Source organism: Ips typographus, linkage group LG3 (assembly GCF_016097725.1).
Source record: "Ips typographus isolate SLU linkage group LG3, UJ_Ityp_2.0, whole genome shotgun sequence".
Taxonomy (NCBI): Eukaryota; Metazoa; Arthropoda; class Insecta; order Coleoptera; family Curculionidae; genus Ips; species Ips typographus.
The window spans coordinates 853,892-870,980 of record NC_138424.1 but is presented as its reverse complement, the minus strand read 5'-3'; the positions used below and the strand labels follow the sequence as shown (position 1 = coordinate 870,980).

General features: G+C 36.5%; 2 protein-coding genes across 4 annotated transcripts; one reads left to right on the top strand and one right to left on the bottom strand.

The window, feature by feature from the left end:
* The first annotated feature begins 489 nt into the window (after positions 1-489).
* LOC145727192 (uncharacterized) lies at positions 490-9,370 on the top strand. Its single transcript, XM_081976673.1, has 19 exons — positions 490-650; positions 704-870; positions 918-1,082; positions 1,135-1,298; positions 1,347-2,246; positions 3,063-3,296; positions 3,350-3,535; positions 3,586-3,935; positions 3,989-4,167; positions 4,218-4,388; positions 4,443-4,558; positions 5,345-5,589; positions 5,643-5,795; positions 6,356-6,749; positions 6,808-6,938; positions 6,990-7,152; positions 7,212-7,433; positions 8,890-9,066; positions 9,120-9,370. Exons 1-19 carry the CDS (start codon positions 588-590, stop codon positions 9,251-9,253), a joined length of 4,314 nt encoding a protein of 1,437 aa, XP_081832799.1. The 5' UTR covers positions 490-587; the 3' UTR covers positions 9,254-9,370.
* Positions 9,347-17,060, bottom strand: LOC145727193 (uncharacterized). Of its 3 annotated transcripts, none has more exons than XM_081976674.1 (16): positions 16,651-17,060; positions 16,115-16,465; positions 15,898-16,067; positions 14,774-15,004; positions 14,465-14,673; positions 14,258-14,405; positions 13,999-14,203; positions 13,729-13,943; positions 13,506-13,676; positions 11,631-12,152; positions 11,350-11,577; positions 11,162-11,300; positions 10,929-11,103; positions 10,651-10,877; positions 10,413-10,567; positions 9,347-9,699 (listed from the first exon to the last, which is right to left on the bottom strand). In XM_081976674.1, the coding sequence occupies exons 1-16, from the start codon at positions 16,866-16,868 to the stop codon at positions 9,467-9,469; spliced, it is 3,597 nt and encodes a 1,198-aa protein (XP_081832800.1). In that variant the 5' UTR covers positions 16,869-17,060; the 3' UTR covers positions 9,347-9,466. The 3 variants fall into 3 exon arrangements, with proteins under 3 accessions (XP_081832800.1, XP_081832802.1, XP_081832801.1); XM_081976676.1 differs by having other exon boundaries at positions 14,774-14,977; XM_081976675.1 differs by having other exon boundaries at positions 16,115-16,462.
* Positions 17,061-17,089: the final 29 nt, after the last annotated feature.

Below are 17,089 nucleotides of genomic sequence, written 5' to 3'. Positions count from 1 at the left end.
TTTACAATAAAGATTAACCAGAAAGTGAATAAATGAAATGAAAATTCCTCATAACTTGAATCTTTTATTAATTTTTAACTGAAAACTAGTGCAAATGTCACTATGTTTGAAATTTGCTTAAAACAAACCATCATTGTAATGGTATTTCCTTTAGTAATTGAATGTTGTGCCAAGCAAAACACGATCTTATTTACAAGAAAAATTCAAAAAGAATATGACCAATTTTAGTTAAATATTTTCTAAATTGCACAATTTGAGGGAAATTTGCTCCAAACACCCCCCAGGTACATTAAACTATGTAAAATTGTATTTTATAAATTTATTGATTATTAACGGAATTCCCCATGGTAAACATTTGTTTATGTACAGAACCGTAATAAAACAAATTAAAAATTAGAGAACCAGTTAAGTTTATCATCAACATTATGATTTCGCCATCAGTCAAATGGCTAAAACAAAATAGCGTAATCTCGTTTAATCCAATTTGTATTATTTACTCGTTGACCCTTCTCAAAGCTGATAACGACCAGAAGAAATATTAAATAGCATCAGTATCGTAAATAAGTGTTCTAGTTTGTCTGCTTACAATGTATTCTAGTGTTTGGTTTAGTGTTTTAGCCTGGATTTTCATCTCAAAACCAGTTTGTATGGTAAGTTTTCCATTTTTGTTAATGTTTAGTGTTGTAAATGGAGTATTCAATAGATCTACACTGGCCAACAAACCCCCAGACCTTACACTAGTGGCTTAAAAATAAAAAGCTCCAGCTATTTACCAGTTTCTGAACCGTACTATCATACAAATTACAGTAAAGTGTTTGTGCACAATAAAAACTACACTTCAGTGTTTCTGGATGAACCAAAAACCAACAGGTATTTGCACAAAAAATTTAAAAAGACACTATTAACATGTTTTTTAGTTTTGTCCAACCTCGTCCAGTATACACGCCAGAGGGGAGAAAGGAGAAAATTGAAACTGTTCTTGAAGAACACAACACCAACATTGTAGACAAGGACACACTGAATAGTCGGGTAGTGTATAAGAGAAAGATCGAGAAACAGAACACACCTCAAATATTAAGCAGGTTAGCACTTGTTTGGTTGTAAAAACAGAAAATTGTATTTAAAAAAAAATAGGTGTCCCAAAGGTGTTACAGGGCAGTTTGTATACGAAGGAGCATGCAATCAATTTGTAGATTGTTGGGAGGGCAGGGGCGGACCTAGAAATTGTGCCCCTGGCACACTATTCAACCCAAAAACTTTGGAATGCGACTATCCAGAAAAAGTCGAATGCCTTACTGGTTTGTGTGACTTAAAAACGTAAATTGTGGTTATTATTTTGATTGTAGGTTACACAGCCAATCAGATCCAGAGATCGGCCAAAATACGGACCAATCAGCAAGCTCAATGTCCACCATCATTCACCGGATTAATACCCAACTATACAGATTGTTCCAGGTTTATCCAGTGTAATGATGGTATGGCAACGTCGCGTTTCTGCCCTCCAGGAACACTTTTTGATACCAACTTAAACGTATGCAACCACGCTAAAGAAACTGCCTGTTTTTCTCAAAAAGTTCACCAAACAGTCAACGAAGAACAACACGGCAACAGCGCAGATTTCACCAAAGCCAGTTATACTAGTAACCAAGTTAATCAGCAAATACCAAAACAGGGAATAGTATACATACAATACGTCATGTGCGATCCAAGTAGAGAAGATTGCGCCACTTTCCACCAGGGAACGTTTCTACTAGGTCCAGGGGGCGCTTTATGCGATCCGACCAATCCGGAATGTGGACGAAATGTCCGACAAACGATAGGAACGTACTTTATTAAGTACGTCATGTGCAACACCAAATATCAGGACTGCGCCCCTTTTCAAAATCGAGTGGTAGAGGCTTCGTATGGTAATCCCCCAGCTCAAAATGGTTGTAACCCGCAAGTACAACCCTGTCCCACCCCTAACCAGCAGCCAAACTATAAAAGGGTTTGTCCTGGAGGAAATTGCAATCAAGGACAACAGCGCAAAGAACCCAAATGTCCCGAAGGGTACCAAGGGTTGACTAAGCACCCAAACGACTGCAACAAGTTTCTGAATTGCGCCAATGGTATTACGTACATCCAGGATTGTGGTGCTGGTACTTTGTTCAATCCCAACCTGAAGGTTTGTGATTTTCCTTATAACGTGGATTGTAAGAGTGAGGATGAGGAGGAAACGACCACCATCAATTATTATGGAGCAGCAGGTAAAGCTTATATTAGTTCAGCTACAAATGTTTTTTACCTATCAATGTAAATAGCCATTTACGCATAGTTTTTCAGTTAGGTAATGACCTTCTGTATCTACAGTTGTAACAAAAACGCACAGTTTAAGGTCGGTCATAAACGAATTGCCTTAATTTTGGAAGAAACTGTTTTCGATTTCTTTTCTTGCTTCATCAGAGTAAATGGAAATTAGAAAAGTACCTACACTCAGTAACAGGAGAAATGGCAGTGACATGTCATATTGAAATTCACTTATGTCTTAGATTGGTTCTTAAGATTTTCTTTGATATTTTGTGGCACGGCTTAAGCATTTTTCCCGGTCATTTAAAGGATAGAAGTTTATTCACTTGAGAAGAAAAACAGAAGTTTTGTCAAATTTGACGACCTCTAGCGGCCAAACGATATAACTGAGCTCTGTCCGCTCAACGTCACGTGATAGCCCCATTTATTAGCTTTCTTTTCTTATATGGCGTGTATATACAGAATGTTTTAAATAAGCAAGTTATGAACGATTTCTTGAAAAAATACACGAAATCTTGACTCAAATTTGGAATTTTTGGGTCTACGATACTAACAGCGGCCATATTGGATTTTGTTCAATCAAAGTGACTTTTTTAATAAAATTTAAATCACATTTCCATCTCGCTTTAGTTCAGATGTAATAGAAAAAGAACAAGAATTATTACGACTTTAGTATAACTCATGAAATTGAGTGCGTAATTGAAACAAAGTTTTTCAACTTCGTGCGTAAAATGGTTTTTACAGCACTAGTTACGTAATATTCTATTGTGTTCTAGGAACCAGCTACGACAACGTTTACACCTATCAAAATCCTAGACCGGTTGGACAACCAAATAACAACTGTCAAGGACGTCAATGCTACCAACCTAACAGTCAGAATCCAAGTGGAGCAAGCAGCTTTAATAATAATAAATGTCCTGGGGGACAGTGTCCTTTCCAACCATTTCCCCCCACTCAACCAAATCAAACCAATAAAAGGTGTCAAGGTGTCAACTGTTTATTCAATCAAGGTATGGTCAACTTTACTAATCAATCATAAAAAGTGAACAAAAGCAACTTTCAGGTCAAACTAAGTGTCAAGATGGTCGTTGTAGTGGTGTTCAACCACCATGTCAAGGTTATAACTGCAATTTTAACACTGAAAACCACCAGGTGACTAATAAAGGTCAGTTTGAAGATATCACAGACGAGTTTCATGCCGCGTCCACTATTAGAACGTTCAGGCAAGATGGCGGACAACCAATTACTCGTGAGTGTATGGTTTGCTTTAAACTTTAAAATATTTGAACTATCTTGTAGCCGCCACAAATATCATGAGAATAACCCCAAAACCTGGGCGTGGCCATCAGCAGTATCACGTGACCAATCAAGAAGATGACGTAGACATATTCAATCCCAACCAATTCAACGACTACACAACCACCATCAGGTCACAGAAGAAAACGTGGCCGCCACCATTCCCTGATGAAGCCACCACTGATCCCGACGCCGACTACGTATTCGAATACGAAAATGGCGAACCTGTCACTTTGGCACCTGAAAACGTCAAAGTGGAGGAGAAGAAGAAGAAAACTAGATGCGGAGAAGATGATTTCGTGTGCGATAAACGGAGTTGTGTTGCTAAAAGTTTTGTTTGTGACGATGTCAGGGTTAGTGTAAAATAGACGTTGTGTGACAGCTGTCAAATTACAACTTTTGACAGGATTGTAGCGATGGCAAAGACGAAAAATACTGTCAAACCTACATGGACGAGTTCAAAGTTTTGAAAAACTACAGACTGGACGTTTTAGAAAAACAACGATGGGACAATGTCACTTACACCACTTGTGCCTTATTATGCTTGGACAGCAGAAAGTTCGAGTGCAAATCCTTCAATTACAGGTTGAAATTAATTTGCACTGTTGTCACGTGTTGCTGAATTTCCTTTCCAGGAAAGTGGATAGAGCGTGCTTTTTGACCAGCGAAAATGTTGGCACCAGCGGTACCCTAAAAAGTTACTATCCCTGCGACTATTACGAAAGAAAATCACTGTCAGTGGATTGTACCGACATGCACCAGTGTCCAAACGGAAAATGTTTAAAGTCACAGCAAGTTTGCGATGGGTATTTGATTAGAAATAATTCAAACAGTGTTGTCAGATTTGACATTTTTTTTAGTTATGACGATTGTGGGGATCGGGCCGATGAAAAGGGTTGCAGAGCTTCCGATTTTGGTTATAACGTCAAATTGGCTGGTAGTGCACAACCTCATGAAGGAAGAGTGGAAGTTACAGGTGAGGATTATGTATTTTTCATAAGAAAGAACAGATATTATTATATTTTAAAATAATTCTGTTCTTTAGACAAATACAAGTCATGCAAGAACGGGAAAAGCCACATGATGAATCATCAAGAAATTTTTATAATGTTTTACATTTATTGGCCTTATCATATTTTGTGTTAAATTCTGTTGAAAGACTTTCGAAACAAAATGAATGTTTTAAACTCAAACCGTTTCCAAGATAATCGAAATTTTTTTAGAAATTACTTAAAAATTTTGAAAATTCTGTATCTCCGCTATTTTTGAAGTTTTAGCGACTGTAAACACAAAAAAAGGTCAAGTTTTAAAGTAACTTTCTGCCAGTTGTGACGGCGTTCACCCGGTTCTAAGTAGGTGTAAACCTAGTCCATTTTGGAAGCAGAAAGTAGTACTTAACATTTTTGGCCTTTCGGAAAATATCCTCACCTCTAACCGTTTTTGAGATATTCGAATTTTTTTACTCTTTTTAGAAATTGCATCAAAATTTTGAAAATCTCGTGTTTTCGCAAATTTTGGGGTTTAGCGACTGTAAAAAGCTGAAAATGTTGGTCTTGAACTGCTCTGTCACTTCGAGCTCACCGTAAAACGTTTGAACATAAATACAGGATGTTCAAAGAACATAAAGAAGAAACACCAGTATATTAAACAAAATAGAATGTTTAAGTGAACGTTTTTCACGTTCTCGCGTAACTATCAAGCACGCACGGGAAAAGCCTATTTTCGCTACTGGTAATGACATACCTATTTAATACATTTTCAGTTTTTGGAAAAACCGGTTACATTTGCGATGACCAATTCGACTTAGCAGACGCCAATATTTTGTGCAAAGAACTGGGCTTTACTCTTGGAGCCTTAGAAGTCAAGGGAAACTCACATTTTGCGAAAAATTTGCGCGAAAACCACACCCTGTACATGATGGATGATATCGAATGTTTGGGCAACGAAACCAGCTTAATGCAATGCAATTTTGCTGGATGGGGTATTCATAACTGTGCAGACGGAGAGGTATAATCAATAAAAATGCCATAATCTCAGATGTAACTTAAAGTACTTTTTAGATTGCTGGAGTTGTATGCAGAACATCCGAAACTAGCTGCAAACCGGATTATTGGCAATGTCAAAGTGGAAATGAATGCGTTAGAATACCATTCGTATGTGATGGATTGAATGATTGTTCTGATGATTCTGATGAGGCCAGTCATCACTGCGATGTGAGTTATTAATATTTTCTAAACATGACCAGAGCTGTTGTTGGATTACTTTAATTGAAAAATGTAATTCAGTTAAATTACTAAACAAAAGTAGTTACGTTTTTTATGTCATTAGATAGGAAATTTAATGAGGATTTCAAAAATGTGCTTAAAGCGATCATTTTCTCACTCCATGTGGGTTTTACAGGCGATTTTGTCAGTGACTGTCCTTGAAAACTGTGTTTCTGGCAGTTTTTGTTCTCACAGGGGACATATCTTGTGAGTACCTGGAAAACAATGTTGTCAAATCTTCTGTATTTTTTTCCTTGGCAGAATTTAGCTAAAGTTTCAAGGAAAAAATGATAGCTAATTTAATTCTCTACCAAAACTTTAGAAAAACATTTTTGTCCTTAAGGGCATCATCAGAAATTTGTTTAGAAATGTTTAATGATTGATAATTGAATTACATTCATACATTTAGAGTAGTTGATTATTTTTACTTTTATTGGTTTTTACTAATTGCGACAGCTCTGAAAATATCACCATCATACAGTCACAAATTATGTATTCTTATATTTTAGTCACCGACTGCCTTAAGACTGATTAACGGTACCAATCCTCATGAAGGTCGTCTGGAAATTCGGTACCATGGAATTTGGGGTTCAATTTGTGACGATGACTTCAACGAGGACGCGGCGAAAATAGTTTGTAACTCTCTAGGATACTACGGAGCTGTGGAGGTTAAAAAGGAAGCGTTTTTCGGAAAAAGCAACGGTCCCATCTGGTTGGATCAGGTTTCCTGTAAAGGAAACGAATCCAACCTGGTGCAGTGTAGCCATTGGGAGTGGGGAGAGAATAACTGCGATCATTCTGAAGATGTTGGTATAGTGTGCGAAGCTTCACCTCTCAGTGTTGATCCTAAAAGAAATATGGGAAATCGTGGAAAACAAATGTCTGGGAAAGTCCAAGATTTAGGTTAGTCACAACTATAATAAAAATCAATTTTAAAATTCATAATAATTGTTACACATAGATAGTTCCGATTCTTCACCTCCTCCAGTTAGTTGTGGGTTCAGGAAAGATAATATCTTCCTTCAGTCTGATGACGTACACTTTAGGGTTGTGCAAGGATCGATTGCTAAACCGGGAGATTATCCTTGGCAGGTACTATTTTATGACTTTTTGCTACAAAAAAACACTAGAGTAATCTTGCAGGCGGCTTTGAGGATAAACGGCCAAGGTAAAAAAACCGCCCATTGGTGCGGGGCGGTTGTGATAGCGGCCAATTGGGTTCTAACTGCCGCCCATTGTCTTGAAGGCTACCCAAAGGGTGCGTATATCGTGGTGGCTGGTGAATACAACGTTAACGAGGATGAAGGTACATATAAGCTTCATTTTTCCTTGAATTTGATTTGTACAACTTATAAAATAATACAGGAACAGAGCAACAAGCCTTTATAGAAGAGTACTATTTACACGAGAATTTTAAGCAAGGACACAAAATGGGTAATGATATTGCTATGGTTTTGTTGAAAGGCCAGGGATTCAGACTGAACCAGGATATTCAACCAATTTGCTTGCCAAGTGAAGATGCAGACTACGAAAGGGACTTAAATTGCACCATATCCGGTTTTGGTACTATTGAAACTGGAAAATCAGGTTGGTGTACCAAATAGAATAGAGAAATTTTAATTATAAAAAAAATATTGATGGTTTAGCTTATTCTAGTAACGTTTATCTAGTCCAAAAGTGAAATGCAAACAAGCAACATGAAAATGGAATTTTTAGAGGATTTGTATAGGTTGCATAGTGTTTTTTACACACTCTGTAGTGTGTGTGAGGGAGAGAAATATGTTCAGTTGCCTCAATTAGATTCAAAAGTTTTTCGTTGCAAAAAGTACCTAAAATCCACAATATCTCTGAAAAAAATCAATTTCAGCCACATGAACAAAACAAGTCTATAACTTATGGTTTATACTTTGAAACAGAAGATCACATGACATGATCAATTGAAAAATCAATTCTGATTTTGAGATATTGAAATATCTAGAAGTTATTACAATTAAATTCTCTCACAAATTAATTTTGAAAATTGCTTACAAACTAAAACTAACTGTGTGATCAAAAATTTTTTTTTTATTTTTGTGCAAATTTTTGTTTTTGAAAGTTGCTATAGAAACAAAAAAGTCACAAATGTCTAAATTTATGTTGGTAGTTGTCAAAACAGTCACGTGACTTTTTTCGAAAATTTGCTATAAGAACGAGAAGCAAAAAAGCCATAAATGTTTAAATTTAAAGTGGAAATATCACGTGACCTGAAAAGGCAAAATATGATTTTAAAAGTTAGTTGCAAGGTAAAAAAATTAAATAAAGACAAAGTACTAAGTAATTTGATAGATATAGAAATAGAGATTTAAAAAAGACAGACTTACAGACAAAAATATAAGTTAAACTGAGATAAACAAAGAATAATGTCTTTTCTATTCCCTTATATAGTTCCACTGCATATGTTTGTTTTTGAAAATTGCTAATAAAAACAATAAAACAAGGCATAAAGATTTAAATTTAGTGTGTTGGTAGTAGTCACAACAGTCATGCACGTAACCTAAAAAGTTAAATTTAGATTTTTGGAAATTAGTTATAAATTAAAGTCACAGTCCTAACAATTTAAATAAAGTCACGTGACTTGATAATTGCTAATTTTGTTTTTGAAAATTTCGATAGGAATAAAAATCAAAAAACCTATAAATTTAAGGTCAAAGCTGTGAAAACCCTCACATGACATAAAAAATCAAATTTTGTTTTTGAAAGTTGCTATAAAACAAGAAAAGCCATAAAAGTATGTCAAAACAGTCATGTGACCTAAAAAGTTACATTTTTATTTGGGAAAATTGATTAGAAACTAAAATATAAAGTCACTTGACTGAAAAATGCTAATTTTGTTTTTGAAAATTACTATAGAAGCATAAAAAGAGAGTAAAAGCCATAAATTTAAGGTGGAAGGTGTCAAAACAGTCACGAGACTTAAAAAGTTAAAGTCTGATTTTTAAAAATTAGTTAAATAATACAAATTTTGTTTTTAAAAATTGATCATAAGTAATGCTTGGTTTTCCAGCTTATTCTAACCAACTTAGAGCCGCCTGGATTCCGATACAAAAAATGGATGTGTGTAAAATGGCTCACATTTACGGTGATCACATTAACGAGGGGATGATTTGTGCGGGAGATTTGAGCGGAGGGGCAGATGCCTGCGACGGTGACAGTGGCGGACCTTTAGCCTGTTTAGAAGATGGTAATTAATTTTCCAATTTTCATGAACTTGTGTCCAAGTTAAGTTGCTTGTAGGGGTGTTCACTCTCTACGGTATTACGTCATGGGGTCAACGTTGTGGCTACGCCAACAAACCAGGGGTGTACGTCAAAGTGGCTCATTACAGGAAATGGATAGAAAAAATAATGAAATTACATGGTTCCACGTAAATTTGTCGGGTTTTTAGAATGTGAGCTTGTTTCCTCTGTACCACAGAAACAAAATGATCATCAAATAAGTTATACAATAAAACTGCCCTCTCGTTCGCAATAAACGACATCAATTTATTCACTTTTCAAACCTTATTTGCACTTTACCCCATACCAGTGTGAAACTCCAACTTTTCTAATAAGAAATATGCCACATATCCAAAAAACAATACTTTAGGGATAGTACGTGGAGTAGGGATGATGGTAGCCGCCATTAACTGGAGACGTCACGTGATTCCTAGGATCCATGGCCGTGCTGTGATAGGTCGGTTGGGTCACACCTGTATAACCGCCAAAAGCGGATAAAGAGGGCGCCGCCGGCACTCCAGCACTTTGCAACAGGTGCGGATCGATGATTCGGGGATGATCTGGCAACAGGCGCGGTTCGTCAGCTAATGGTTCTGAACCTGACAGTGTTTAAGGAAGTTAGTCCAATGTTAAGCTGGGTTTATACAGCGCAGAATGCATAACTTAATGTATAACATAGAAAGTTGACTTTACAGTAATGCCTACTGTCGTTTATACAGCGCACAACACTTGCACAATACCGCATAGAAAGTTCATAATTTTTAACCTTCAACTGTACGCATGCGCAAAATTTTGTAATGTCATATTTTGACATCCGCCGTTCGTAGCACACCTTTTTTGCTTTATCGTCCTTATCTGTGCTTGACATGATTGACAAATGGCAAGTGACAGAAAAAAAACATTTCACATTTCAATGACATTTATCACGTGTTGTCATAAACTCTTTTCATTGGTTAAAAATTATACGTTGTGCGACTGTATAAACACCAAAAAGAAACACTTGTGATTTCTTGTGCAATGTTATGCATTGTGCGCTGTATAAACCCAGCTTTACTGTCCGTCCCAAGAGAGTGCCAGTGACGACTTAACTGTGACGTCATATTTTGAGTCTGTCTTAGATTAGTTCTTTGATATTTTGTGGTTGCGGATTGAGCGGTTTTTTCCGGTGATTTAACAAATTTTGTTGAACCAGAGATATTTTTAAAGTGCCGCTCTACAGCATTCTTAAAAAACTACTTTTTTTGTGTTTAACGACAATTATATAATCTGACAGTTGTCAAAACACACATTTGTTCCTTTGACCAAATCTTACCTGTGCCTGACAGCATTCGGTCCGTAGTTAGAGCATCCGGTAATAATCTGGGGTTAGTTTCAGTCATCAGTCGGTTGTCGTTCATTCTCGTAGTCAAATCTCCAGCTAATAGCCTAGCCTGGTCGAAAATTCGATGTTTATGATCGGATAATAACCTAAACAGGAAAACAAAAGTCAATTGACCCTAACTTTGTTGCTGGCTTTACAAAACTATTCGTTATTTAAAAAGAAAACTCACCTTGGATTACCAATTTGATGTAAAGGTAGAGGGCGCAGACTCAGGTCGACACTATGTCTACCCGGAGGAGTCAAATCTAAGGAAACCACTCGCACTAAATCGTAAGGAGGAGGCGGAGGAGTGTAGTTTAACCTCAAATCCATGCGATCCAGTTCGGGATAGACGTGATGATAACGATTAATGTTAGATTGGTAGTTGTGGAAACCGCGCGTTGACATATCCAGACCCTAGCAGAACAGTAAGTTTTGAGATAGTTTTAATCAAAACTGCATGCTAACCTGAAGTTCAGAGTTCAAATCCAACGAATCAAAATGTCTGTCAGCCCTAAAATCTACTCCCACCAAATCTCGATTGTCGGCGGTCATATTTAAAACATCCGTATTTTTATTGCCGCACATAAACGATCTTTGCCTGTTCAGTTCCGAGTCTAAATTGTTCTCATAGTGTCGGACCCTAAAGTAAAAAAAAAACGCTGCAAAAATCATCTAAATCACCTTCTAAATTACAATACCGAAAATCTAAGTCTAAATCAAATTTGCTACGTAAATCCGCGGCAATTTCCTGCTCGTACTTGTCCTTGTCATCTTTACTACTATCCCCTAAATGACTAGGGATTTCCGGAACTTCAATTTCATTCGGATGGGAAGAAACTACAAAAAAATTATAGTACCTAACTGAAAAAAAAAAACAGGGACTTACTGGGTTCATCAAATCTGAGCCGTTTAAAGTAGTCGTACATTCTGAAGGAGGATTTACGGTGGATCGAAACGTCCTGGTCCACTTCTGACTGTTTGTTCAGGTTCAAGTCATGTTGGGAGGACTCCAAAGGTGGCAACCCTGTACTATCATCCGAGGATAAGTGATCTGGATTGATGTTTTCGACAAAATCATAACGCCTAGGACTATGAGATGCAAAGTTCTCATTTTCTGTAAATTAATCGTATAATCACTAACATTAATTTAAATTATAAGAAAATAACCATTTTGATGTCTGACATAACGATGGCTCAGATTTAACTCTTTCTCGGGACTATCCCCACTTCCAGGTCTAATCCTATTGTCAGCCTCCTCCAAACCTCCATAACTACCCATTCCCAGATGATGATCCCCTTTCATATCTCCTTCCAGCTCGTCAGTAACCGAAATATGATCGTTAACGGAGGGAGAAATCAAATTAATATCCTGCGACTCCTGGATATTATAACCGACTTCAGGCAATCCGCTATTTTCGGACAAATTGTAAATATTGTTCACTAGAGTGTCGCTACAATTGTGCGACACTTCCACGTCGATATCCAGGCTGGTTTCGTTGCAAACTGAGTCTAAAGCCGCCTCGACTAGCAGGCTTGCGTTTGAGGTTTCCCTCCGGTTAAATTCCGCGATGGAGGTGTATTTGTGCAGGTGGTTTTGATCCTCCAACGTTTTTGGTTGGTCGGAGCCGAATGTTGGGAAATTTTTCATTGGTTCTGACAGGATATCGTCTCCCATCCATTTTTTCGAACCTATGTTGTTTTTAAATTACATTTAAATTTTATAAGATACGTATGATATAAGGAAAAAAATGTTAAAGTAGTGTAAGTAGTATTTACAGTTCCATGGAGCCAAACTTGACCGTTTTGATGTTAAGGAATACTTTTATAATTTTCTTATGTCACATTACAGCTGTCATAACTGTAAAAACTTACTCACCAGTGACTTGAAAGTATAAAATGCCAAATAGATGTGTTTCTTTGAAGAACTGCACTGTAAGACGTATTTACAGCTCTGTGAAGCCAAGTTTGTCAGTTCTGACGTTAAGAAACATTTTGATACCTACATCACTTAACTTAACGTCACAGCTGTCAAATTTCGTTACATCAAACTATAAATACAATGTACAGTGTGATTTCTCCAAACGATTAAGACTATTTTAGATTGGTAATTTCGTAAATACAACTTGCAATGCAATTTATTAAAGAAAGTGTCAACTGACTTTAAGCCACGCTGTAAAGTGTCATAGCTTTCAAATTTAACTCCACAAAGTTACAAATAACAATTTTGGCGTGATTGATCAACGAAACGCGACTATTTGCCATTTTCCAGTTTCAAGGCACTGTTTAATGAGTTTTGACAGCTGTCAAGTGACTATAAGACATTAAACGTCATAACTAGTTCAATTCGTCAAGGTGGCCCACGTTTTCCCAATCACACGAATTGAGATTTTCGACGTTGCCAACATGACTGAATCAAGAGTTTTTACTTTGACAACGTTGATGTGAATGTAATTTTAAGCTTTTAGGTGTTTTAGAGTCTGAAAAACTGACATTTTTTCGGTTTGTGGCCACAAACACATACTTTTTAAATTATCTTTGGAATGAAATATTAAGCAATTGCCTGTCCTGTCCTTAATTCTACAATAAACACCTTTTTTATTCAATAAATTTGGCTAAAGCATTTTGACGATACAGGCGGTTAAATATTCCCAAAAATTATGCTGTATCAGTCTTTTCCCTGAGCAGTTGAAAATTACATTACGGCCTTTATTTACACGATTCAAACGTTCTCTAGAGACGACTTAAAAAAATAATTATTGTAGGCACATCCTGTATACTATTATCATTAAGGTGGTCCAGATAAAATGTATCATCCAAACTTATGACAGTCGTAGAAAGTTTCAAAATAACTACTCACACACGTCCACTTAGGACACAAAAACATTCAAGTAATTTCAATCTTATAACTTCAAGACCATCCTGTAAAAGTCTTGTTGAAACCATAGCAAACAAATTGTAATCAATCAAAAAAAGGGGGAGAAGGCTGTATTTAACATTTATATGTAATTTTCAAGACCACCCTGTACAAAAACCAAACAATACCTTTGGTAATTATTTTCGGAGTGGAAGTGTCCCTAGTTATATGATCGATGGTGTGTAAAGTTTGCGAGGGTGATAACGACGAAATTGGAGGCGGTGTTGCCGGTTTATCGTCGTTATTTTCCATTTGGGGAGATTGTAAATTAACGTCGTCAAACATATCACTATTTGCGGCTGCAAAATTAAATGTTAATAAAGCATTATAGAGTTTTTAAGAAAAACATACAATTCTCATCTAAAATGTTCTTTTTACTGTCGCTGTCCTCCTCTTCAGGTGGGGCGTTGCCATTTTTTTGAGCGCCACTGTAAGCGTGAAAAGTGTAGGAAACGCTTCGTTCAATTTTTGGCATCGATTTTTCATCAAAACTGTGAATTTTTCTGTAGTGCGACTGAAGGCACTGTTTGGTCGTAAAAGCGGCAGCGCAACCATCCACACTACACCTGAATTCACAAAATTTAACACAAATCTCGCCCAGTCATCCCCCAACAGACTCACTTAAAAGGTTTGATTCCGCTGTGGGTTAACATGTGAATTTTCAAGTTGGATTTGTTTTGGAAATTTTTACCGCAATTTGAGCACAAATAGTTGCGGTCCGGTTGTTTTTCGTGTACCTCCTTTAAGTGTCGCTGCAATGCGGCTCTTGAACCCAAAATTCTTAAGCATTTTTCGCATTGGAATTCTTTTAATACATCGAGGGAATCTAGAGCAGACATTTGTAGCAAAATGTGGGTGAAATTTGAACAAAAACACTCACTGCTATGCATTCTTTTGATGTGTATTTTTAATTTTTGTGGTTGGCAAAACTTTCGACCACAAAAATCACACAAAGATTTGCTGCGCAATGGATTTGACGAACAGCCGTAAGTCCGGTGCATTTCGAGATAATTCAGTCTTAAGAAAAACTATTAAAAAATACAAATTTTCAGCAAAGTTATATGGATTTAGCTGGTTTTTTGAATACCTTTTTACAAAATTGGCATTGATAAGCCCCTTTGCCGTTGTGCTGTTCGGCCGCATGTTTACGGATGTTTTCCTTGCCTAAAATGGCCGCTCCGCACACTTTACAATGATATTTTCGTATGGCCAGGCTGTAGCGTAAATCGTGAAACACAGAACAGTGCACCCTGTAGTAGAGGGGATGTTCGAACGTCATATTACAACCCCCACAAACTAAAATTGTTTTTTTTTTGTTAATATGACTGCTTAAAATTTAAAATAAGTAATTTGGACAAGCTTTAAAACTACCCTTAACTGTAAAATTACACCTTACCAGTTTTCTCAACTTTCTTTTCTATCTTCTTCTTATTGCCAGAATCAAAAGTGTCCTGCCAATACAACAGCTCCTCACCCAAAACCAACTCTTTCAAACTAACCAAATATAAATTGTCCTCAACAATAATTACACTCAAATTCCTTTCCTCCCTTGCAGGAGCTGGACGAATAAACCGCATCCAATTTGAACTGTGCTGGTCCTCTGTGTTTATATAAATATTACCGTGGTCTAAAAAATTCTTAATGTGAAAGTGTTATAACCTGTTCAGTGACTTCCCGGACTGTTGGGTCACAATCACCAGCAAAAAACGTATGTCAGTGATTAAATCTGATTTGGATTGATAGTCAAAATGATTATAGTTTTAAGTATAATAGACAGGGGCTGCAATAAATTAAATAATACATAACAAACCAATGAAAGTTTATATACCAACAAGTAAAGAATTCTTAGAAGGTGTAGAACATTTGCAGAGGCTTCTGGCAAATTAAGTATTTAAGGGCCTCTGGCAATTTCTAGAAGGTTTGCAGTATTATTTAAAGTGCTCTGGCACTTCCACTATAGTTCTAGAGGCATCTGACAATTTAAAACAATTCTTGGAAGGTTTAAGACACTGGTGTAGGCCGCTAGAACTTGTCCGAAAGTTCTCAGTAGCATTTAGAGGTCTTTCAAACTTTCAAAATGGTCCTAGAGGCATCTGGCAATTTCAAACAGTTCTGAAAAAGTTTAAGATAGTTGTAGAGGGCTCTGGAACTTTTCAGAAAGTTCTCAGTAGCTTTTAGAGATCCTTAGAACATTCAAAACAATCCTAGAAGCCTCTCACAATTTAAAATAAACCTGTGAAAGTTTAAGACACTTGTAAAAGCCTCTGGGACATTTTAGAAGGTTCTCAATAGCATTTAGAGGCCTCTGGCAATTTAAAACAGTTCTGAAAAGTTTAAGATAGTTGTAGATGGCTCTGGAACTTTTCAGAAAGTTCTCAATAGCATTTAGAGGTCTTTGACATATTCAAAATGGTCATAGTCTCTAATGGCCTCCTCTGACAATTTAAATCAACTCTGGGAATGAAATGAGATACAGGATGTGACACAACAATCAGAAGTCACTGAACTAACAAGAAATACCTGACTGTATCTCCCAAATATGTCTCATATCACAATCATCAGGAATGTCCACTTCCCGGACTGATTTACCAACTAAAGGTCCAAATTTTGTAAAAGGTTTTATGGATATTTTGCTGATTACTCCCCCATTTTTTGACTGGGATAATTCAAGGCAGCTTGGTAATGACACTCTAACATACATATGTTACACAAGCCCAATAAAAACCATAGAGCTCACCTGGCAAACACCTCCTCTTCCTGACTTGGGTAATGATTCCAACTATCACAGTCTATAGAGTCCACCACTTGATGTTCAGGGTTGTTTATGGGACATTCTTGATGATTGTGGTCCATATCACAGTAGCGACAAGGACCCACAGGTTTGCTGTCTGTGTTGCTCTCTTTTAAGGCAAACTGTGAGGTTTTTGCTGGGTTAGGTTTAGTGGGAGACTCATATGTTGTTTGAGTTTGCTCTTTGTTTGAGGCTTCTTTTAGTGAAACTTCAGGTTCTGCTGGCAGTTGGTAGGTGTTGGTTTCAATTTGGAAATCTTCATTTTGGTTTGATGCTGGTTCACTTGATGATGTTCTGCTAGGTTAAATATTTTTTTATACAGTTTTATAAAATCACTCTTGTTGATAAAGAAAGATAAGGTTCAAAATAGTCCCTATTTAATACACTGAACAAACTAGCAAGTAAAATATCTAAAAACAAATATCTACAACATGAAGACAAATAAATATTGTTACAAATCTATTAAATAATAATTATCATACCTTGTTATGTACTCTTGAGCAATATTCAGCAGCTTGACCAAAAGTTCTTCATTGGACTGGCAGCCAAAATAGTCTTTCAGGCGAAACCAAATTTTTAACTGGACAGGATCCACATCCAGTTTAAACCCGTTGCTGTGGAATCCGTTTAATGCAGGCATTTTAGCCTCACAGCCGTGAAAATGACTCAGAGAATCTGGATTTTGCAGTTTTACAGACATTTCCAGGATAAAATCAATACAATTCTAGTCCTTCATTTACTGCAAGATTTCCTGGTTATGTACTCCATCCACTGTTATACTTAGTGAACAAAAGTTGACAAAAGAACTAAATAAAAATATTTATACACCAATAACAATTAATAAAATAATAATAGTAATATTTTTGTTTATTTGTTTGTTTATTTAATTTTCGTTTGACATTATTGAACTGTCAATGTCAA